Raw genomic sequence first — 24,951 nt, 5'->3', positions numbered from 1 at the left:
AACGGCCAGATGAGGCCTTCACCGTGGCTTCGGTTTCAGAAGATCCCCCCCCCCGCTCACGTGTACTGCCCTCGATCAGGAGACAGGAAGGACATTCATATGTCAAGGGATCGCGGGAGGAGGAGGAGGAGAAGGGAGAGATGAAGAGGGGAGGGGAGGGATGGAGTAGTCAAGGAGAAGTGGAGGAGGGTTTACTGACGTTCTGTCACTCAGTGAAATCCAGGATCACACAATGTCAAACAACTTAGAAGATCCAACTACTACACTGTTTTTTTTATATCTTTAATGTGCTTTGACAGCATTTAGACCTTAAACTCATAAGTAAAAGTACGATAACCCCCCAAAGTGAGATATTCTATTACAAGTTAAAGTCTTTCACTGAAAAGTTTTATCTTAAATCGTCCTGCCTCAGCTTTAAAGTGACTCTTGTCCCATTGTCCTGTCTTCTGACCTGAAACTTCGCTGCTTTGCTTCCCTCTCTGGTGACGTCCTCTCGATATTTCCCTCCAGAGTTAGAGACAATAGACGACAGCTCCCCTAAAGTGAGGCCAGATCATCTTGATCGCCCCCTGGTGTCTGGCTGCAGTGGAGTTCATAAAACATGACTCAGCAAACGGGACATGAGCCAAACAAAAAGTCTTCATCACACTCAGGTGAAGGTTTGGTTTGGATTAGTTATTTGATGCCATGAAAACAAGCCTCATGTGTACCTCAATGATGTGTCAACCTTTGGTCCACAGCTTGTTTACGCTGCCCCCCAGTGGACAAAAATAATAAGACATTGCAGGTTCAAGGATGTTTTTATTCCTGTTTTTGAGGTTTTTAGATGCACTTACTTTTATTTGTTTATCGGGGCCACGTCCTGGTTCCTTCAGCTGAGCTGTCACCCCCCACCCCCCCCATCATCCCCTGTCCCATCCCATCCCATCCCAGAGTCTATCCTCACCCTGCCTAAATATACCCTCGCCACCCGCTGCCCTCCTCCCCCTCCTCTCACCAAACCACCGCCACCATCACAAGCTTTGACCTACTTCGCCTCCTCCTCCTCTTTTTCCTTCCTCCTCCCGTTTCCTCTGTTTCTCCTCCTCCTTTTCTTGGACTCTCACCTGACTCTCTTTGCTGCGTTCCATCCTGCACATGCAGCACTTTGAGCATCATCGTCCCTCAATGCACGACTTCGTATCGCGAGAAACGTCGGGTCGGTGTCGCCCGGCCCCCGGAGCGTGTGTGCTCCCGTCAGCCCAGAACAACTCAGCTCTCTCCTCCCACCAACCTTGACCTTCACATAAATATACCTCCCTCTAAATCATCCTCCCATCTCTGGGGAGCTTCTGCCTTTATCTCCGCATGTCCTGTCCTGTCTGTCCTGTTCCATCCACTGCCCTACCCTGTCCTGTCCTTGTGAACCAGCCGTGTGGCTTGTTATTGTGTTTTTCTGATTGCTCCCTCTCATGCTGTCACACTCCGTCTCCCCCAGGCAAGCTTCCTAGAATCTGCTCAGGTGATTTCGCCGCTCGTGAGTCGGGGGGGACGACACATCTGTCACAGCTAGCTCTGCGTCTTTGCCTCCGGAGGATGTGACAGACGAGGACACAGTCGCAGGCGGCTTGTGACACGTTTGTGTGTGTTCGCTAGACAGGTGGAAGGGGAGAAGTGTGAGAACTACTGCAGTGATGGGAAGTGAGAACCAGGTTTTGAAACTGAGCATTTAAACATCGTTGTATCGTTGCTCCAGTGAATCGCTGCTTGTGTCGGCACAGTTTCTGCAGTTCTATGAAAAGGATGCAGCTTTTATCTCTGTAATTGAATCGTGAATGAGAGAAAAAGAGGCCGAGGTTTATCTGAGACACTCCGGATGACCTCTTGTAACTGCGCCTCACAGTTGTGCCTGTGACCTTCCACTGATGCCAACTCGGCACATTCGTTTGTGGACAGTTTTCTGTTTAACCGGTAGAGGGTTTAGACCATATCCCTAATTTGTAAATTGTCTAAGTGGCCCGACTGTTGTTCTAATCCTCCGGCCTGAGGTCTGTGAATCACTCGGAGCAGAAAGCGGCGCCTGTTAGCGGGTAACGATAGTGACGCTCGCCGTTTACATCGTGTGACTTCCTGTCGCAGCATCCTGACGCCTACACTGTACTCGAAGGGACTTTTCTTCTGATCCACTTTTGTCCACTGTTCCTCTGTTGCAGATATTTCGTCGAGGGCTTTTTGGACAAAAACAAGGACCTGCTCTTCCAAGACTTCAAGCGCCTCATGTACAACAGGTGCCAGATACAGACTCGTGATGTTCTAGACTGGGTTCAGTAACTGGGTTAAGTATAAATAAGAGTTTCTAACCTACTTAATGTCGTCCTCTCTCCACTCTTCTTCTCAAAGTGCCAACCCAGTCCTGAAGGAGATGTGGCCAGATGGTCAGCTGGGCATCACAGAGGTCACCAAGCGACCTCTGACCGCCGCCACCCTCTTCAAGAACTCCATTGTGGCCTTAGTGGACAAACTGGCCTGTAAGGTCAGTGGCTCCGGCTCACGATTCACGTCCTTTTCATTTCACCCAGAGGGGGAAGAGGCAGATATTTAGATCAGCGAATTGTGACAATAAAAAGTAAAACCATGTTGTGTTGTTGGCAGAGAACGGTAAAGCTGTGAAGTTGAGAGCGATGTTTGACAGAGAAGGTTTTCATTTGGGGCCTGATATAATTAATACATTGATATATTCCACTCTTCATTTAGATAAACAACAGGATGTGTTCTGTGTCCATTTTATTGAAGTCTATGAGACAATAACTCTCCTTCTCCCTCTCATAACTCAAATAATATTTTCCTAAGGACTTTCTGGTCTCAATCTTTAGTTTCAAGTCTTCTTCAATATGGCATGATGTTCATTTTTGTAAATTATGATCCCAGTAAGAATCAAATTAACCATAAAGCACAGTCTGCTCCTCCAGATAGGCTACTTCTAGGAGGAGGAGGCAGAGGAGCTGCTCACCTCTCCTGGCCTCGTCTCGCTGACTAGACTTTGACATTTCCTGCTGTTATTTTGGGATGGCCTGCTGCTGGGCTGTTGCTGCGTCCTGTCTGGTTGTGGCTGAGGCAAAATGACAGAAAGCTTCTCTGGCAAAGATCACGTTGAAGGAGCGGATGACTTCCTCTTCCGCCTGTTCACCTGTGCCCGGTCTGCCCAGCTAATTTCCTCCCGACCCTCATTAACCGCCAAGCTTCTCACAAAATCTCTGCTGAGCTGCAACTCTGGGCCACACAGGCACATGAATCATTGATATGATGGATGACACCGTGATGTGCTCACTTTGTTCCGCTTTGTTCATCTTTCACGGACATAAAGCAAACGACAGTTTTTTTACTGTCCTCCAAGTTTCAACCTAAAGTTAAATGTGCCGTTAGTAAGTGGAGATGTTCTGAGGCTCAGCTGCTCACTGTGGTGTCTGTGGAATCACTCACATTAAGGTCACTGAACCCAGTCTGTGGCTCAGTGACAGTTTACAGGCTGAGTTTGGTTTGTTTACTTCCACAGCGACGAACACATGAGAAAATAAAAGACTGATGCAAGTTTGCATTTATGATTAAATGTAGAGTATTAATAACAATAATAAGAAGAACAACAACAACAATAATATGATACATTTTCAGCACTTTTCAAAATTTAATTAAAGTACTTTTCAAGGTTAAAAGAGGATAAAATATGATGACGGAATAAAATGATTCATAAATAAAACTAAATTAAAAATACAGCATTAAAACAACAACAATACAATAATAAAACCGACAAAGGTAATAAAACTACTAATCTGTGTTCCAGTCCTTTAGGCTAACAGCCCTCTGATCTGTCTTCCAGGAGCCGTACTACGTGCGCTGCGTGAAGCCCAACGAGATGAAGTCGCCGGTGCTGTTCGACGACGCTCGCTGCCAACACCAGGTGGCGTACCTGGGCCTGCTGGAGAACGTGATGGTGCGCCGGGCGGGTTTCGCCCACAGGCAGCCCTACGATCGCTTCCTGCAGCGGTAAGAGAGCGTAGCCAGAGTTTCAGAGGAAAGATGTCTTCCTCGGGAAAAAGTCTGGTTGAAGGTTGAACTGTTGTGTTTGACTGTGACACCATTTTTTGCACATGCTCGTTTATGTTTAAACTAGGGCTGGGCAAGTTAACTTGTTTCAATCGAGTTAACTCAAGTGATGAGTTAACTCGATTAATTATTTTATCTTGCATTAACTCAGGTTTGATTATTTATTGTTTTATTGTGAAAGTCAGGCTTTTATTTTGTGAAAGTCTGTTGCTGACTGCTGCAGAACAGGAAAAAAGAAAATAATTGGCGGATAAACAATCGAGTTAACTCATCACTTGAGTTAACTCGATTAAAACGAGTTAACTTGCCCAGCCCTAGTTTAAACCAAACTTAGCAGAAACACAATTACTTGAGTAAACATCAGTGTGATAAGAACGACCTGAAATATCGGAAAGCCATCTTTGAGAAACATTTCTTTAACTTTCACCATCCCTTTTTAGTTTGGTCCATGTCCCCTCTGCTAACATGGAGGAGGCAAAGGGGATCACGACCCTGTCAGCCACCAGGGGGCGAGCAAGCTGTTTTGGCTTCACTCTTTCTCAATCACAACGCCCTGATTTATTTTACTGTCTCCCGCAGCTATAAGATGACGTGCGAGTACACCTGGCCGAACCACCTGATGGCGTCCGACCGGCACGCCGTGGAGGCCATCGTCAACCACTACGGTTTCCAGGACGACGTGGCGTACGGCCACACCAAGCTGTTCGTCCGGACGCCGCGCTCGCTCTTCACCCTGGAGCAGGAGAGGGCGGCGGTCGTCCCCATCCTGGTGCTCTTCCTGCAGAAGGTACGACTGTGGTGCTGCGTGTAATTGTTGAGATTAAACGATCCTCTCTTCCCTCTTCAACCTGCAACGTGATTCTAAATCCTCCGCGGATGTTTTTGGAATCCGTGGTTGTATTTTAATGAGGAGGTATTGATCTGACTCAAGGACCTGATGTAGTGCAGCAGGCAGCTCAAGTCGTCCACAGTTAATCAACCACAACATTATCTCAAACTCATTCTGGGTTTCAAAGAGGAGCCTTCACTTTGCCTCAGCCTCGGGAATATGTGGCTCCTGGTTATCTCGGACTGGAATTCATCTGCCCGCGTGAATCCCAATTTCCTGTAACAATAATTGGGAGGATTAATGAGATCCAGAGTACAGTTACATTAAAGTCAATTACCCGGCTCGCACTGTGAAACATCCTTCTCTTCTCGCTGACCTACTTCCACGGCTGGTGCAGAGTCTGCGTCTCTAACTGGAGCACGAGTTCTTGTCTTCAGCTCAGCAGGACTCCAAGAAAAACCTCTCCCTTCTCTCTTTCCTGTTTGTCTCACGCCGGCAGGTTTGGCGAGGGGCGCTGGCTCGGATGCGGTGCCAGCGGATGAGAGCCATCTACACCATCATGGGCTGCTACAAGCGCTACAAGGTCAAGTCTCACTTCTGGGAGGTGGTGCGGAGGTTCGCTAACGTGAGAACTATGGCCGACTATGGGAAGAGCGTGGAGTGGCCGACCCCCCCGGCAACTCTGTCACAGTTTCACAACAACACAGTCCTGCTGCACCGCAGGTAGAACTCCTCCACCACGACAATAACATGAGGCAACAATGCTTTTAAATGTCATATTTTACTTTTAACAAACTGACAGAAAAAAGTTCAATTCAAATCATATAAATCAGAGTGATATGAGAGAGGCGTCAATATTTGAATGCGACATACAACAAGGAAAAACTTTTCAAAACCCCTTGTTCAGCAGAATTTGTTGTGTGAGTGTGTTGTTGTTGTTGTTGTTGTTGTTGTTGTGTGACTCGTGAAAATGTTTTGGCGCTGCAGATAAAATCTATTTTTATCCCCACACACATTAACCTGGAGCTGCTCCTCCTACTGTTCTGCAGCTTTGATGTTTTATCTCACCCACGTGGCTTTGTCCCCCCCCCCTTGGTGTCAGGTGGTGGGCTCGGCAGATCGTGAAGAACATCCCCCCGTCCGACACGCTGGAGGTCCGGGCCAAGGTGGCGGCGCTGACGGCTCTGAGCGGAGAGAGGAAACAGTGGGGGGTCAGCCGGGCCTGGGAGAGAGACTACCTGGCTAATGTGAGAGTCAGGACACACACACACACACACACACACACACACACACACACACACACACACACACACACACACACACACACACACACACACACACACACGTAAAAAAGAAGTGTGGTACTGCTGAGTTCTCTTCATGTTACACCACACATCATGTGTACTAGTGATATTTAATTTAAATCACTAGTTTCTACTCTATTTATTATTTTAGTCCTATGATGATGATGATTTTCTCAAGGAGACATTTGATGAAAATTAACTTTATGTATTTAAATGACATATCAAATTTCAATGGAACATTTTAATATAAATTCAATGTAAAGGCTTTTCTATCATTTTGAGTTTGTGTAAATAAATCAAATAACTTGATAATTATTTGATTAAGTAATGTTAAAGAGACAGGAGCTGAAAGCAAGTGTTTCAGACAGAGGCTGAAGAAAGAGCAGCTTTGAGATAGCAAAATCTTTTTAGACTTAATAATGAGGTAAAGCAAATTATTTTTCAAACTCTAATTTGAAGTTGTTGTGCGACGTTTGTTTCGCTGCTACTTTATAAACAGGTCAAATCTTCTTACCGATGAAACAACTTTAACCTATTTTCAAAATCAATAGAATTGTGTTTTGTCCTCTTCGTTTTATTGCGTTTTCTTTGCCTTCCCGACCACAAGAGGACATCACTGACTGTAAACTGGTCAGTGTGCCTCTTTGTTTTTATAAAAACAACTGTTAAACCCCATGGGACTCACTCCTCACTCGACTCTCTCCCAGTAAGCACAACTGGAAGCGTATGGAATCCCAGGAAGTCGTGTTGTTGTTGTGATGTATATATAAGTGCATGTGACGAGCCTCGGGGTGAACAGCATGACCGGAGCAGGAGGATGCTGCTCGGGAACACAGAGGTTTTTTTAATGAAGCCCACACTGGGCTCATTTACCAGATAATCTGAGGTTATTTGGTGGTCGCCGGCTCGAGAGGCTCCTCCAGGGAGCGTGAGCCCGACTGAGCCTGAGTCACTCGCCTCGTTAGCTGGTCAGGCGGCCGCTGACACGCCGGCCTCCTTCACGTGATGGTGGTTCATTCCATAAAGACCTATAGATAAGTGCATAAGTCCGAGTCGTGTGGAGGCGGCTGACGCTGCTACAGATCAAGGAGAACAAGAGGAAATGGGACAGTTCCACCAGTTAGTGGGTCAGGTCAACAAGTCGATACCTTGGATTTGAGCTGCTGGTGTTTTCACTTCTAACTTCATTCATTCATCTGTGCCCCTGACATCACATCAGAGCCCGACTGGTTTATCTGCTGGACAATAAACAGCGTCTGATTATAACCTTTTCACAGATGCTGTATATAGTGTAGTGTATATAGGAGAAGCGGTGGACTAGTGGCAGAAACTTGGACTATGGGCAGAAAAGGTCCCTGGTTCGTCTCTGGTTGCGACTCCACGGAGAAACAACAAAAAGACGAACCTGGATTGATCTGTCCAAAAATCCAAGAGGATTCTCCCTACCCTGTCTAATGCCCCTGAGCAAGGCACCTTACTCCCCCAACATCTGCTCCCCCGGGCGCCGTACATGGCTGCTCACTGCTCTGTGTGTCCTGCACCAGATGGGTTAAAAGCAGAGGTTAAATTTCCCTCCTTGCATGAGTGTGCTTGTGCATGTCTGTGCATGTGTTTGGGACAAATAAATGTATCTTGTGCTGTTTTTAAGTATAGGATAATTTATCTATCTATTCCATAAGATGTTATCAAATAAAGGGTTAAATAACTAGTTAATCAAAGGGAATCATTGACAGTAATGTCAGTATCTGCATCGGTTCGGCTCGACATTAGAAAACCTAAATCCACTGGTGTCCTGAAGTTGCTGTAGGAAGCAACGTGAGCTCTCAGCTGTGAGATTTGTGATGGACCCGGCACAGAACTGTCATCACACCACAGTCCTCCAGTGTGAAAACATAAATGCACAACAGCTCTGAGGAGAAACAGTCCCATACGCTTGAAGACTTTATTATAATGGATCCTTTCTACAGCAGGGACACTATGACCCGCTTATAAATTTCCCTTCTCGACTGCTCATGACTGTATTTCTCATCAGGCCGTTTAGCTCCGGTATCAGCCGCCCTGCCCCCCCCCCCCCCCTATAGCGGCATGTCAAACACCGTGTCTGGTAACCGCAGCCCGAGAACCCCCGAGCTTTCATCTTCCACTCATGGAATTAAAGCGATAAAAAAAGACGCTGAGTGAGGTCACAGAGTGTTTTTACGACGAGATACGTTCCCAAAATCTAGCTGACCTGAACCTCTCACAAATAACGTGGGCCTTTCAAATTTTTCCCGCAGGTACGAGACTGTCCCGCGACCAGCTCCGGCTTCGTCCGCGCCTCCAAGGAGCTGAGGAACAAGAACGAGTTCAGCTGGGTTCTGTTCTCCGGCTTCTGCAGGAAGGTACAGTACCAGGGAGACACCGTGAAATGAGAAATCTGAGTTGTAGCCACGAGGAGTTTCTGTCTTTTCTGTTGCTTCCTCTTTCGCTGTGGGATGTTTTTCTCACTTGCTGTTCCAACCCCCTCACACTCTTCCTCCTTTGTATGAGCTCGTCTTTCAATATTTCATGTTCCAATACAACCATCTCCGAGAGGAGGACAGAAGCATAATCAAAGGATTAGTCATGAAAGGGACGGAATTCATTCATAGACTTTTCTGAACCTGGAAGATTCTTCAGTTCTTATGACTTCACCTCATGATGAACTTGAACTTATCATCTCCCTCTGGATAATAATGACCTTATTTTCGTAGGCAGGGATTGTAAAGGAAAGATTTTTACTATATCCTGGGTAAAGCGTTAGATTTTGTGTATCTGAAGAAATCTGGGCTTTGACAAAGTATAAATCAAACAACCCAGAAACTGACAGAAGCATCAGAGCCTTTGATTTGTCTTTGTTGTTCACGCGTGTTGCAGCTCCTCAAGGAAACCTGATCTGGAACTGAGCATAGCGATAATAACCCTGAGGCTTCCACAAGTGGCAAACAAAGCTCTTAACAGAAAACAGAAAAGGAACAAGTCCAGCATCTTATCTTTCTGTTTCGTTTGTTTCCCTCCTTCGCTCTCTCAGGTGAACAGATTCAACAGAAGCACCGACCGCGGCCTCCTCGTCACAGACAAGTTCCTCTACAAGTTAGAGCCCAAGAAACAGTACAAGGTTCTGAAGAGGCTTCCTTTAGAGGCGGTGAGAACGCACACTCTTTCATCACACAGAGAAACACAACACACAAACTCAACCTTTTAATATTTTTGAGCTGATTTGATATTAAGGAACTCTACGGACTTTTTAACTTTGCAGAACTTCTACTTTCACAAACAGCCTCTAACACACCAGAGGAAAAGAAAAAATGAAAAAAGCACAATGTCTCCTTTCAATATACAATATATGAACAGATCTAATAATGCACGAGGGAAATTTAGAGTATGTCATGGGGTTTCACTCATATTCAAATATCTAAAACTCATGACATTTCTTATGTCTTATCATTTTTGTTTTAATTCTGTTTCTGTCACATGAAGTTTGTTGAAGTCTGGAAAAGGAAACTCTGAGACTTGAGAAGTTCGAGCCGAACATCGTTTGATTCGCACTTTTAACAGCAATCAGTAGATTCCAGTAATAATGAGTCGGCGCAGCTGGACGTCCAGCGGTCGGTTGTAAAGAGCGCGGAGGAGAAATAGCTCAACACACGCCAGAGGGTTCAAAAGCATCATTATGCAGCAGCGGAGCTCCTGAAGATAACTGATGTTATTAAGCTGCTCAGACTGAAGGATGCGAGTCGTAACCAGGTCAGACTCAGAGAACAGAGCCGAGCAGCTCAGTGTGTGATTGTGATGTTTCAGTCGAGTGTTGCAACTGAAACTCACATTTGACACCAGCTTTCAAGAAAGTCCTGAAAAGCAAAATCTACTAAAAGACTCGACAACATCATACTCTTAATTTGTTTGGAAGGAAAAGTCCCACTCCTGCTTTTATAGATCTGAATTCTGTTCTTTTAAAGGGGACATATTATGAAAATTCCACTTTTGTAGTGCTTCTACACGTTAATGTGGGTATCTGGCATGTCTACCGTCCTAAAAACTCTGGAAAAAAACAACTCCCATGTTTGTTGTGGTTCCTCTATGTCAGAAACGATATTCTAGATGGCGTCCAATGGGATTACAGGCCGTAAATACACGTCATGTTCGAAACCATGCCCATGTAGGGAGTCTCGCTACATGGCCTTGGACCACCATCGCCATCATCACCTACGGAGCTAGCGTTAGCAGGTCAATCTGAGGAGGGCTGTTTTAGACAGGGTAACAAGGGTTCTGTTTTAAATGATCCTTGTGGTATTTTGACCAGAATATGTTACAGACATTTCATTAAGACCCCAATCAACCATATCAACTGTGGTAAAATGGGCATAATGTGTCTCCTTTAAAACCAATAAATAAATTCCACATTTGTTTTAATGAGAAATAAAACTGGACATGAAGAAATTGTGCCTCCTGTGCTGGGTCGGCTCGCACTGGAATCTGGACAATGTCGGGACGTCCTGCTCTCGGTCGTCCCTGCTGGATTAACCTGTGTGTGTGTGTGCCGGGGGGGGGGGGTTATAAGAGGCTTAGTCCACTTTGACTCTCCCTTTCTAAAACCTCTGATGCACCTCTCTCTCTCTCTCTCTCTCTCTCTCTCTCTCTCTCTCTCTCTCTCTCTCTCTCTCTCTCTCTCTCGCTCTCTCTCTCTCTCGCCCACGCTTCTTCCATCTGGGTCGCACCTCATGACTTTCCCGCGGGCGCAGTTTCTCTCCACCTTCATACCGGGATTCTAATCCGCCCTTCTCTATTGATGCATGTTTTTTTTTTTGATCCAGGATATACTGTACCGGCCGAATTAAATTCACAAAGTATTATACGTTTGACGTGTTAATCCCCCGACGTTGTTATACATATTAATTTCCGGTGCCCTTGTGTGTGTCCCGCTCTCGCTCTACAGTCGGGTCCTGTGCGTTATGTTGTGTGTTATACAACATCTGGAAAAGGTAAAAGGTAAAGTTACAGAACATCTGGATGGTTAGCACGAGTGGACGAAGACATATTAACGTTCAGAAAATCGCTAACTAGTGTTAAAGGTGTAAATGTGTGATCTACTGTCCGGTTCATACAATGTAAAGATGGACGACATGACAGCCGCCTAAAAGTGAACACAGTGTTTTGGTGGCCCCCTGGTGGCGAGCTACAATATGGGTGTAAATCCCACCTTCTCCATGTTAATGAATGGGACATAGATAGTGATTTCAGGCATTTTTGATCACACTGCTGTTTGTTTGAGTGTTCTCGTTCCTGATACGATGACGTGAATTCATTATTGTGTGTGTCTCTCTACAGTTCACGGGACTGAGCGTGACCAGCGGCGCCGACCAGATGGTGGCGCTGCACACGGCCTCTCAGGACGACGTCCTGCTGTGTCTGCAGCGGGGGGAGCTGTGCCCCAACCAGGACCGGGTGGGCGAGCTGGTGGGAGCGCTGGTCGACCACTTCACACGGTCAGTTCCCCCCCCCACACGCTGACTCTTCATACTGTGGCCTCTGTTTCAGGGACCAAGGTTAAAGAAATTTTACTGCAAAATATAAACACTAAAATCTAAAGTTTGAGCCCAACCAGGCGATGAAGAATTATTCTTTTTGACGTCAAAGCATCTGGAGAAACACCTGATTTCTATTTCCTGCATCACTGGTGTTAAACTTATTTAAAACCTTAAACAGTGTTTTATATTATTCACAGAGACATGTTTCATTAACACCTGTAGATTGATGTCATGTGGTGTTTGTGTTTTTATTAGACACCGGCTGAGAAGGTGTTGATGCTGTTTTTTCGAGCATTAACAAACAGCTTGATACTGAGTCATATGTGTTGTGACTTCAGGCTCATTCTAAATTAAACCCTTTATTTCCTCTGGTAAAGCTGCTCCATGCTCTTCTTCTGCAGCTGAAGCTCTTCAGATCAGTGTTAGGACTGTAATGAAAACGACAGGATTCAAAGAGACAGATGATGCTTTTCAGTGTTTCTTTCCTGTCATAGTTTTTTTGTGAATGTTTTTTTAAAAAGCCTAGAATCCGCAGTAAAGGGGAATCACCAAGTGTTTCTCATTTGTCATTCCGGAAATGCTGGTTTAATCCTAATCCGACATATGAAGAGGAAACTTGCAGCTTTTCCTCCTCATATGTCGTAGAAACCTTCAGACTTTGAAGAAAGAAATCAGCAAAAATAAGATTCATGAAAATTCTTAGTAGTTGCTGCTCTAAATATCTTTTGTTGGTTGGACTGGTCACAACTGGTTGACATATGCAACCAGTGATTAGGGGCCTTGTGCCTAAAAGTAATAAGAATAAGATAAGCATAAAATAAGCAGGTTTCAGCAGAATTGATAAAGGAGTAAGTTCTTGTACAGATTCGTGAGGATTCTTCTGTTCGCTCCATCTGTTTCTGGGCTGTTGTGTTACTTCATCTCTTCATTAGCGTCACTCAGTCGTTCGGCGCAAACACACAAAGATATTACAAAACTCTCCAGCAGCTGATTCCGGTCTTCAGAAGTCACTGAGGAGAGGAGAGAGACGTTAATGAGTGCCATCAGCTGGTGAAGTGATTGTTTGCAGAGAAAACATTCAGTCTTTTGTGTCACATGAATAAACTCCAGCTCATCTTTGTCCCTGGTCGGAGACCTCGGAGAAAACCAGGTTTATTAACGCAGCACAACAATCACACAAATCATACTCTTGGCATTTATCACTGTCGTAGTTGTCGGAGCTCTGAATAAACGCCGTGAAATGAGTCAGTGACGCTGACATTTATCACATCCATCACCCCCCCACCCCCCCACCCCCCAAACCTGTTTATGAATCTGATTCACTTCCACCCACATTCGTCTCGGCCAGACTGGATTTGAATGGGACGACCCGCAGGTCTTCACACACGGAGACTGTTTTGGTCGTGGCGACTCAGCGAGCGTGGGCGTATTGTCGTTGGTGTCCCCCCCCCCCCCCCCCCGAGGCAGCCCCGGAGTCCGAGGTTCTGATTTTAGGCTCCAGGAGAATTAATCCTCCAAATCCTGACGTGGTCACAGTCAGTGACGCAGGGAAACGAGAAACAAATATACAGAGTCCCTGCAGATTTTCCTGTTTTGGATTTTTACAGTGAAGATGGTGGCTTTTTTTTTATTGAAGGTGATAATTCTTATGTGTATCAGGCAAAGGGAAGTCCAATATTATTTAAAATATAGTTATTATTTATAAGAGTTGTTTTTCTGTTGATCAAACTTAAATTCTAAGTGAAAACTAAATCTATTTGGAAAACAGTTTTCGTTTCCGTGTGATTTCTGGTGTCGTGCAGAGATGGAACGTGAACTGAGGCGTCTTCTCGCTCGTATCGATGTCGTGTTTCTTCTGAGGTTCAGTCGTTTATTTTGTTTTTGAGGCCGGGGGGGTGGGTGTGCGTGGGTGGGGGGGTTGGGGGTGCAGCACAGAGACCGGAGCAGACGGCCGGCCCACCAGGGTGTGTGTGTTCCCGCTTTTATGATTCCTCCTCCTGTGTTCAGTGAGCTGATCCCAGATCCCCGGTGAGGCTTTTGTGGGTTTTACGAGTCTGAGACTTTTGGTCTGGGTTTGTTTTTTCTTTTGGGGGGGGGGCGGGGGGGTCTCTCCTTGCTGTGGACCCTCCAGCTGCTGCCTGGCTCCGGCGGTGGCGAGCGTCACAGCCGAGAGTCGACCATCGGGAGCAAGTTTCCGCTCTCCTCTCCTCCTGTCTTTGTGCCGCCATCTGCAGTGAATGAAGGGGGGGGGGGAGGGGTCGTGACCTCTACCATGATACCCATCAAAAGCAGCCTCACGAGACAAAGTCAGGGGCGAGCTGTGTAAGTGTGTGAGCATGAACACACTCCTCTTGTGCGTCCTTCTGTCAGGAAGTGGGATCGCAGAGGATGAGAGTCACGAGGCTGGAAGAAGCTTTCAGGGAGCGACTGAGACTCCGGCTGATTGTTTTTAAACTTTATCGCTCTGATTCAAACACGAGAGACGAGAGCTTCGGAGGCCGCGGGTGTTGAGAAGGTGTCTGGTTGCACGTGAGCCGCAGTGAAGTGGGTCAGCGACGGCAGCGGGGGGGTGAAACGTGACATGAAAGACGCTGCCGTCACCGTGTCACATCCGTCTCTCGTCCCCTCGACAGAGAGAGTTCCTCCGCTCTCTCTCTCTCTCTCTCTCTCTCTCTCTCTCTCTCTCTCTCTCTCTCTCTCTCTCTCTCTTTCTCTCTCTCTCCTTCATCTGTCGCTCTTTCCTGCTCAGCCCGACATCTCCTGCTTTCTCTTCCTGTCACCTGGGTCTGAGCTCTCAGTGTGTGTGTGTGTGTGTGTGTGTGTGTTGGTATGTGGATGTGTGTCTTTACTGTGAGAGAATGTGTGTTTGTGTGTGTGTGTGTGTGTGGGGGGGGGTTTGGGCGGGGGGGGGGGGGTGGACTCCTGGACCATCTGCTGGGACAGCTGGGGGGGAGTTCAGGCAGGATTTAGGGAATGATCTGCTTCCGCCTTAAAAGATTGAGGAGGACTCTTTACTTAAAGAGGTAATTTGGGGATATTATTGTTCTGTTTATCTCCGACTGGGGAATAAAAGTTTCTCAACAAGCTGTTTGAGGGACATATACAAAAATATATATATCCTTCCTGTATTTTACTGCGATTTCTTCAAATATACTTTTTAAAAATACCTTTTTTATTTGTTTGACTATGTCCTGTGAACAGTATCAGCTCTTGGCTTAAATATGACCAAAGGTTGTTTTTAAAGATGGACGACATGACAGCTCCTCCTGAAAGTGAAGCCAAAATCATCTCAGTTATATCAGTAAAGGACACAAACCCGACTCCTCCATTTTAGTTTGATATGAAAATAAATCACAGAAGCTGGAGATCGGTCAAACTGACAAAGTACAAAACAATTCTCTATCTGCTGAAACACTCGGTTAAATGATGATGAAGATGATGATAATGAGAGCTTTTCGTCCTCTTGTATCAAAATGATAAGAAAATGAATTCCTTTGAGGCTCAGACACTAATGTAGGAACCTTCAATAAACCAAACAATGAATCACTTAAACATAAAAATAAATGTATGTTTATATGAATCAATCATGAAAAATAACAATTTTATAAAATCGCTCCCCTCCACTGAGAAACAAACAAGATGACTTGCTGAGGGTTATTATTTAAAACATATTCTAATGAAATCTTTGCCCCCGGAGACTGTTGGTCATATTCTAATATCGTCTTTTATTGTAAAATGTCTTGTTTGTTTCCAGTCGCCCTCCTTTGCCTTTTATTTGTTCTCGTCTGCTCCCTCTCCTCCTCTCTTCCTCTCTCCCTCTCTCCTCTCTCCCTCTCTCCCTCTCTTCCTCTCCTCCTCTCTCCTCCTCCTGCATCAACAACAAACTTCTGGGTCACACTCTTCTTTTTATATTTCCCCGAGTGAGGCAGGAAAACGAAGAAGAAAAAAAGAAAAACCCAACATGATTTCATTAACCTCAAAGCATATGCGAGCGTGGTCTTGTGATGTGGCTGTAATGAGCGCACACACACACACACACACACACACACACACACACACACACACACACACACATACACACACACACACACACACACACAGACACACACACACAGCCCCTGTGTCAAAAAGGAACTTGTTGACTTTTTTCTTTGACCTCGTTGGCCGTCAACAGTTTGTCTGTTGTTGTCGTCCCGGGTGAAATCGTCCGTCTCTGTTCTAAATTCACTTTTTAGGTCGTGAAAGGCGTCATCCTCCTATACGCCTGAAATAGCCTCCCCCCCCCGTTTCCCTGCCTCCCCTCTTTCCTCTCCCTCTCTCCCTCAGTGGCTGTCCTCAATGTGTCCGTCTCTGTCCGTCCTGACAGAGACGGGTCACCTCAAACTCCCTGTCTCTCGTCCTCATCACTTTTCTTCACTTTTATTTCTTTCTAGTGAGGATCAGAGGAGTTTAGATCCCTGTAACTATGGCAACACACTACACTGACCTATTTCTGTTTTGTCCCGTAGATCCGGACAGGTCATGTGGTTCACTGAGTTTTACCCCATTTAAACCTGAGAGTCCGGTCTGAACCGATGTTGATTCCAGCTGCTCTCTTATCAAACAATAACCTCAAAGTATCATTGGACTACAGACACGTGAAAGTTCAGTCTCTCCAACACTGGCAGTGATTCAGTATCAGTGTTTCTCAGTCACCTTCTTCCATGTTGTGACCATTGATTTTGTTAAAATACACTTTTCCAGCCCAAGTGAATAACATCAGTTCTGTCTCATCTGACTTATTTATGAACCAGATATCCAAATAAACCCTTTTTAAACCAAATATCATTTAAAGCAATGCAATTATTGCATACATGAGGTCATTTTCAAGAATATTAGGGATTCATGCAGAGTTATTGATTAAAAAAAATATTTAGTCGTATTTAGTAGCTGATATTTGAATATTTTCCGGGTTTTTTCAAGCACTGTACGTTAAAAAAGGGATAGAAACCTGAAACTTGCGCTGAATTGTATCTAAGATAATGTGAATTCAGGAAGTAAAAAAATCGTTGACGTATCTTTGATTGTTAAAGAAGTGTAAACATATGTGACCTCATTAATTACAACAACACAACAGCGATAAGGGTTCTGCACAAACTGTGATGAACAAAGCTACGATACAAAAAAACTGACTTTTTTCTATAAGGTCTTTTAGGTCAGGACAGAATCCAGTCCTGGTTCCTCCTGCGCCACATTAACCAGTAATCAAAGAATAGAAGTTTCCTGATTTCTTGGCAGCTGGATTCAAACATTCTGCAGAAGTTAAGTGAGGACACACACATTCAAGGTTCCAAACACATATTGAAACAAAACACACTTCACAAACAAATCTACTTGCTCAAAACTGCATGAAAATCACAAATACACAACATAAAAAGCGCCTGAATCTGAAAAGTGATACTGAAGGAGAACTCTGGTGCGGAGGAGGAAACTTTACCGAGTCCGGCTGGAGAGAGAGAAATGTTTATTAAGGAACATGTGACTATAAAATGACTTTTGTCTCAGTTTGAACCACTGAGATTCTTCATTTGTGCATTTTACAAAAGCCCCATTCAGACGGGATTAATGTTACAAGAGGATGTGGGTAATAAAATGCTGTGTCTCTCCAGATGGTATTTTAGCCACTGGCAAATTACATGAGCTGTTTCTGAAGCAAGTCGCTGATACACTGCAGGGGAAACCATGTGACCTCCATTACCAGTGGGCTGAGCATCGCATCTGATATCTGTGTCATCTGCTGGTAATTCATTTGCACCGCGGACTCTTCAGACCAGGTTTTTTGTTCAAATCCAAAATAGCTTTTTGTGGTAATGTGCAGCTGATCCCTGAACCTCGATTTAGCCCGACTCGCCCGCGGGATCTCACAGGACGTTTCTCACACCCTCGTTAGAAACTAGAATAGAATGTTTCATACAATATTCACAAAACAACAAGCAACAGGATCTTCTGCATTGCTTATTAAACTAGAATGAAGGACATGGAAGTTGTGTCCCGAAAGGAGAGATCAGATTTATGTGTAACCTCTTTATAAATTTGAGACGTGTGTGTACATGTCTGCAAATAACATGAGCAAAGTTATTCAGAGCTGGATGTGGAAGAAACTTTCCTGTGAAGTCCAAGTTTCCATGTAGGAGAGACTGAAACTCTCATCTGCATCTCTTAATGTTATCAGAGGTCGAATGCAGCTTTGCTTTGGACGTTCTCCGGGACAAAACCGTCCTGTCATCTTTATCATTCTTGCCTGTTATTGAGATTTTACTTATTTATTTTTCTTTTCATTTGTTTTATGATACTGTCTCCGGGATAATTGCAGGTTTACAATGAAATGAGGGTAGAACGACTCTTATCATACATGTATGTGAAGTCCAATTCACAATTGAAGTGTGTTCGTGTGGAGGAGGAGCAGCTGTGGATGCTGCCGGAGGTGAGAGGGCGGCAGGTTTCCCTCGGAAGGATTTAACAGTAGGATGTGATGGGTGGGCAGTGTTGGGGAGTAACGAAATACATGTAACGGCGTTACGTATTTAGAATACAAATTATGAGTAACTGTATTCCGTTACAGTTACAAAATAAATAGATGGTATTCAGAATACAGTTACATTGTTGAAATCAGTGGATTACATGATGGTACTTCTCGAGTTTATTCACTCTCTCGTAAATCCACCGGCGGCAAAGCCCCCAGGAAGAAGCTGGAGACCAGGGCTGCCGTAAGAGCGCCCGGGCCCCCGGCGGCGTGAAGGAGCCTCACCGCGACCGGCTCGGGACCGTTACAGGCCCGGGACCGAGGCTCTGAGAGAGTTCCGTCGCTACCAGAAATCTACGGAGCTGCTGAACCGCAAGCTGCCCTTCCAGCACCTGGTGAGAGAAGACCGACCTGCGCTTCCAGAGCTCCGCTGTCATGGCTCTGCAGGAGACCAGCGAGGCACGCCGGGTTCACGACGGACGCTGAAGCGCCGGGCAGCGCTAATAATATCACCCGTTGACCCAGAAGTATAAAAGCATATGTTCACTTGTTGCTCCAACATTAACTGCAACCGCGTCCCAATTTAATGTCATCTATCTTCAAGAACTTCTCCGCTGTTTGCTCCGTTCAATGTCGGGTATCGAGGGTAAATTACGTATTCTCCGCCCCCCCCCCCTCTCTTTTTATCTTTATGACTGCTTGTGTGTCTGTAGTGGATGGGCAGAGGGGGGCATTTAATAATGTGATCGTTAAAATATTAAAATTAAAACTCAGAAGGGGAATACAAACTATGGGATGCATACTTTATCATTTATATCATATAAAATGTCATCAATATCGTTTAAAATCATTTTTCAGTGTGTTTCCTAGAGCGATACGCTCGCGTCAAGCGCAAAAAATAGACTCGACGCAGAAGCGATCGCCGCATCGGCGGAGAGAGAGAACAACGCCGCAATCATACACTTAAAAAATGCAATACAAACCGGAAGTATTCCAAGTATTCAGAATACGTTACTCAGATTAGTTAATGTAATGGAATACGTTACAGATTACATTTTTGGGCATGTATTCTGTATTCTGTAACGGAATACGTTTTGAAAGTATCCTTCCCAACACTGTGGGTGGGAAACATCAGGCGTCCTGAGAGTCACAGAATACCCAAATCATATTCTGCCGATGAGCTCATTCCCTCACGTTTACATCAAAGCTCTGGCCTGCGGCGGAGCAGGTTTTCACAAAGACTTCCCGACTGCGCCTCGCGTTGCCTGTTAAAACTCGGGGACGTTCTGTCACAGCCGCCTGGCCGCGCTGGCAGAGGCGAACGCCGACCTCGAAACTGCGTCGGCATGAAAAGGCCTCTGTGTGGATCGGAGCGCTGCACGTGTGCTGCCTCTGAATCGACCTCATCCTGCAGCAAATGGATTCCTCAACGCTTTTATTCACAAACAGTCGCTCGGTTGTGTCGGAGGCTACACAGCAACTCAACAGTTTTCATCTCCGTCAGGCACATGTTCCGATGGTTTTCAGGTGTTGTCACTGACTTGCAGAACAGAAATTTCCTCCTGCATTAAAAACCCCTGATTGCGACCGGTCGTCTTGGCGATGATCGATGTGATGGGCGGCTCGCTCCCTCACTCGCTCACTGTTAAACTGATTTGCTCCGACCTCAGAAATGTGTCAAGGGTCTTGAGAATTAATCAGTGAAAATGATTGAAGCCGGTGATGTTAACTACATCACAGTTGATGATGGTAAATGGATTTGTATTTATACAGCGCTTTTCTGGTCTGATGATGACCACTCAAAGCGCTTTACAGTACAGTTTCACATTCACCCACACATTCATACAGTGCATCTACGTGCAACACTTTTGTTATTCTATGGGGGGGGCATTCAGGGTTCAGCATCTTGCCTAAGGACACTTCGGCATGCAGATGGTTCAGACTGGAGATCGAACCGCCGACCTTCAGGTTGGAGGCGACCACTCTACCTCTCAGCCACAGCCGCCCAAAAATAAAACCAAAGAAAAAAAAACAAATGTACATTTTTAAGTCCCCAGATGCAACTGAAGAACCTTGGGGTGCTGTTTCTTTTTAAACCTAGCCAAACATTACTGTCTCCATGATGCAGGTTTGTGATTCAAGCCGAGTGCGTCTCTTCCCATCCAGTGTTGGCTTTGCATCTTAAAAGCGGTTTCAACCGGTTATAGAAATCACTGCCTTGGTTCTGCCGTCCTTACAGTGTGACTCACTTCTTCCCAGAATGCCCCCTGAGGAGTTTCTGATGATGGTGATGTTAAAAATAATGGATGTGATTGGTGACACTATGACGTGAAAGCGAACCCTGTTGCCCCTGGTGGGTCTGATGACGCTGTTGCCCCAGCGATGGTTGCCGGGCAGCCGGGGGAAGCTCCAATTAAGAGTGCAGGGGCAAATTGCAGAGTTGCATTGACGAGAGGAGGGACTGTAGGAAAGCTACAGGTGAGGATGTGATGACTTCCTCTTGTAAGACGCTTGCAAAAGAGTTTTTAGAAAATACAGCCTCATATTGAAAGTATCAGAGTTGTGTCAGTCTGCTAATCTAACTCGGGAAAATCATTACATTTCAAACTATTTCAAACTATTTCTTATAAATAGAATCACCCGTATCATTTAATCATTTAAGGAACAATCAGACATTCAGAGAGAGGGTGCATGGGTAGAGCAGCAGGAGAGGAAGCAGTTTTTATGGAGGAAAATTCTGTCCTCAAGCAGGAAAAGAGAAACAATATCAAAGAAAGAAGAAGAGGCGACCTCTTTTCTCTGAGATATCACGTTCTTCCCTGGGAGCGACTGGTGTTGATCAGATTTTTCCCACAACGCGACAAACTTCCAGTTCACTGGCTTCACGCCTCACAACACACGCAGCTGAGCCGCAAATAAAATGGCCCCTAATTCTCCGTAATGGAGACACCAGAGGCACGTTTTCACATCGGATTAGCAGCAACCTGAATCATAGCCGGGATGACAGGGAGGAAAGATGGAGGAGGAGGAGGAGATGGTGGTAGAAAAGGGAAGATGAAGAGGGGAGCAGTGGAAGGTGGGCGGGTGGGCTGCGGGTGGGGGGGGGGGTCCTCCAGGAGCTGCTGCTTCGTCCCAGTTCTGTCTGCAGCTTAGTCTCCGCAGCTATGAATTATGTGACTGCAGCATGAGGACGAGCTGGCAGGCGGTCGACCGGAGGACAAGTTGGAAACACCGGCTCCTTCACACCTTCATGGTAAACAGCAACCAAAAGAAACACAAGAGGCCGTCCTGAAACTACACTTCACCTCAGGAGAGATGTTCTAGGGGTGTAAACTCCCGAGTCTGTCTGTAGAACTCACATCTCATTCATGCTGGTCGTGTGTGTTGTTCAGGGCCCAAGGAAGTGAATCCAAGGAAGTGAAGGGTCCAATTAGGTCAAATAAGACTTGTGATACATCCAATATGAATAAACCTCAAATAAATGGGCAAACCAGCGCTCTATAGAAATTCTCAAAATTCCTTCAGGTCACTTTGGCGGCTGTGGCTGAGGGGTAGAGTGGTCGTCCTCCAACCTGAAGGTCGGCGGTTCGATCCCCAGTCTGAACCATCTGCATGCCGAAGTGTCCTTGGGCAAGATGCTGAACCCTCAATAGCCCCCCATAGAATAACAAAGTGCTGCAAGTAGATGCACTGTATGAATGTGTGTATGAATGGGTGAATGTGAAACTGTACTGTAAAGCGCTTTGAGTGGTCTTCATCAGACTAGAAAAGCGCTATATAAGTACAAATCCATTTACCAAATCCATTTACTTTCACAGTTGCAGACAGACAAACAGCAACCAGCGTCACCACAGACATAAAGAAACATCCCAGTCACATCAGGCAGGTTTAAACTGGTGATGTTGTTTGACTGTACTGACCCTGGGACAAAGGCTATAAACAGAGGACGTGTTCGGTTTAACTGCATGAAGAACAACAACAGTAACAAACACACGCTCACATGAGGAGTGACTTCTATATTTAGACTGTTTTTGAATCAGCGATTAACCGCGCTCCTCGGTTTCCCTCTCGCCTTCAGACCTTCAACTTCACTGCTGTCGGCCAGAGGCTTTTCTCACCGTGCTGCAGCCGGGTCGGGTTTCACTTGTGATCGCCCGCGCGATGAGATCAATGTCTCACACAATTCAAAAAGCCCCCTTGGAGGTCAGTGGGTTTCTGTGTCGGGGGGGGCAGGACAGCTGGTTTAAACGGGGTTCAGCGAGGAGCCAAATGGTCGAGTGGAAAAACAACACAGGGAGTGAGGCCGCACCTGCTGTGGTGACCTGCTGATTCTAATGAACGTCTCTGGCGGCCGAGCTCAACTTCTCTGAGGGCTGGAAAGGAAAAGGGAGAAACTGCAAAGTGATGTTTTGATTTCCTAGGCTCCATCTTCTTTTTCACACTGGTGTTCTGCAAAATAAAGAAGGTTATTAACTCCCAGTTACAGGCAGATTGAGACTTGACAGGAAATGTGAGTGTCTGGGTAGAGGTTCAGGGTTTGGGGCTGGCCAAGTTTGTTATAGTTTGCAAGTAGAATCTCAGACATGTGTAGCTTTGGATGCTAGTCGTCTTTTGCTTCTTGGTACTGTCGCATAACAAGTCAATTTACGTAATCTGCATCAATTGAGTTCATCTTTCCAAAACAGACCAAACTTGCTGTGCCGTGTTTTTGAAGAGGAGCGCTCAGTTTGCAGATAACAGGACTCCGACAGTTTGAAACCTCTCATTGGATCGTTCCTGCCAAAGCCGGCAGGCAGGAGCCAAACTGGCCTGTGAGCCGGAGCCAGTTCTGCCCATCGGCATTCAGAGGCGTCCGCAAATAGCTGTTTGGCAAATACTGTTTTGCATCTGCTTTTGAAAACCATCCGATCTGGATGCATTCATTAGAGGAATATCCTCACAAGCAGGAATATCCTCCGTGCTCGGAGTCCCGCGGGGCCCCGGCCGTGACGTAGGTGGAAGCGCTTTAAGGTTCTTTGTATGCACGCGGTGGAGACTGAGCCGGGTGCCGGGCCGGCGGAGCACCGGGGTCGCTGCGGCCAGGCGGAGGCTGCAGGATCCCAGAGGGCCGGGGGATCGTCTTCAGCTGATGGTGCAGAGACAGGAGGAACATGCTCTGTCTGCAGGGACACTGGGTGGAGGACGCTGCACCAGCAGGATCTGATGGGTGAAGGGATCGATAGCAAACCTGCTGGTTCTAGCTCCTGCACTGTGGAACAAACTTTTTATATTGTTATTTTATTGTTTTAATGTTATTTCATCTTTTTCCTTTATTCTGTATAATTTTTGAATTTTTGAAGGGTTTTCAGAGTGGACTGTAGACGCGGTGCATTAGTTGTTATTTTGTCTTTAATGCATCTACACAAAACTGCATGTTCACATTTGCATTGGAGTGTGAACCAGTCTCGTTTTGCCAATATTAAAAAAGAAGAAACACATTTTATTTGTCCTAAAATTAGAAAAATGTACCATAAGGTTCTTTTCCATTTGTGTTGGTTTCTATGTTCTTACCATTTAACTCATCAGTTATTCTCAAGTTAGTTTATGGGAACATGATGAGGATTAAGACTTTGAGGAGTAAACACAAATATCGTAACACAGAAATGTCCGTTTTGTCTTCCAGTGTCAGAAACGTCCAGTTTCCTGTCAAAGTTTGTCGCTCGGCCGTGGAGTTTCACATGCGAGGAAAACCCAAGAGGGTCACCGTGGAGACGAAGCCTGGCCAGGCCATCGCAGATTTCAAGAAGAGTCGAGACGGTTTCATCCTGCTGGTCCCCTGCAACTAGAGAGAGACCACGCAACCAAACCTCTAACGGACCGACCTCAGAGACCCGGACCCTGGGGACCAGTTGACCCTGGGGACCAGTGGACCCTGGAGACCAGTTGAGCTCTTTATCCAAATCTCAACTGGTCAGAACATCAGTGAGGTTCATGTCTACGATAAAAAGGGAGATGTAAATCTACATCTTTGGCAGTTAAACGTTTTAAATTGTACTTTCACAGCAGTTTTACACTGTTGACGGCAGAATCTGCTTTCTAACTCATTTATTTGTGAAGTTTATGTTGGCGCGGAGACTCCGGACGCAGCTGCAATACACACGCGTGATAACTGTATTTTTGTAATGTAATTTGAAGTTATTTCATGAAGACAACAGGGAACAAAAACAGAAAGAAAAGCACTTTTTTTAAAGACAAATTGTACATTTTGCAATGCATAAAAACAGTATTTTTTTTATATGCAGTAGAATTGTTGCCGAAGTAAACTCTTTTTTGCGCTTTTCCTCTGCAGAGTTATTCCATGTCAGACGTAGTGAGAAGGAGAAATAAACACAAGTAAATAATCTATTGAAGAAGAGTGTTGATTTCTTCGCTGTAGCCGTAGACTCACAAATCGTTTCCCTTCGTGTTCGATGCTGCGAACATGTGAATAAAAGAGCTCGGGAGCTTTCCCCTGATTTGTGTTGTGGAGTGAAACGTGCAGATCATTTACACTACGACGTCTCCTGAGGGATTTGAAAACACTTAAAGATGTTCAATTCAAACTCACGCAAGAGCCATTTCCTCTGTGGTCCGCTGGGATCAGCTGGGCGGATAAACACGGACGCTACAGACATAATTTTACAGGATTTCCGAGGACTGAGGTTCAAAGCC

The 24,951-nt window shown here is 45.6% G+C and overlaps 1 protein-coding gene across 1 annotated transcript in view; it reads left to right on the top strand.

Moving 5' to 3' along the window:
• Positions 1-24,643, top strand: part of myo1g (myosin IG) — a 35,152-nt gene extending 10,509 nt beyond the window's left edge. Inside the window, exons 13-22 of the mRNA XM_061093023.1 lie at positions 2,193-2,267; positions 2,380-2,512; positions 3,854-4,020; positions 4,660-4,867; positions 5,409-5,632; positions 6,012-6,156; positions 8,490-8,594; positions 9,263-9,376; positions 11,560-11,717; positions 23,924-24,643. Of these exons, the coding sequence (XP_060949006.1) occupies positions 2,193-2,267; positions 2,380-2,512; positions 3,854-4,020; positions 4,660-4,867; positions 5,409-5,632; positions 6,012-6,156; positions 8,490-8,594; positions 9,263-9,376; positions 11,560-11,717; positions 23,924-24,086 (1,492 nt within the window). The 3' untranslated portion in view covers positions 24,087-24,643. The remainder of the gene's footprint in view (positions 1-2,192; positions 2,268-2,379; positions 2,513-3,853; positions 4,021-4,659; positions 4,868-5,408; positions 5,633-6,011; positions 6,157-8,489; positions 8,595-9,262; positions 9,377-11,559; positions 11,718-23,923) is intronic.
• Positions 24,644-24,951: the final 308 nt, after the last annotated feature.

This window comes from Limanda limanda, chromosome 19 (genome assembly GCF_963576545.1).
Source record: "Limanda limanda chromosome 19, fLimLim1.1, whole genome shotgun sequence".
Lineage (NCBI taxonomy): Eukaryota > Metazoa > Chordata > Actinopteri > Pleuronectiformes > Pleuronectidae > Limanda > Limanda limanda.
This window is presented reverse-complemented; position numbering and strand designations above follow the sequence as displayed.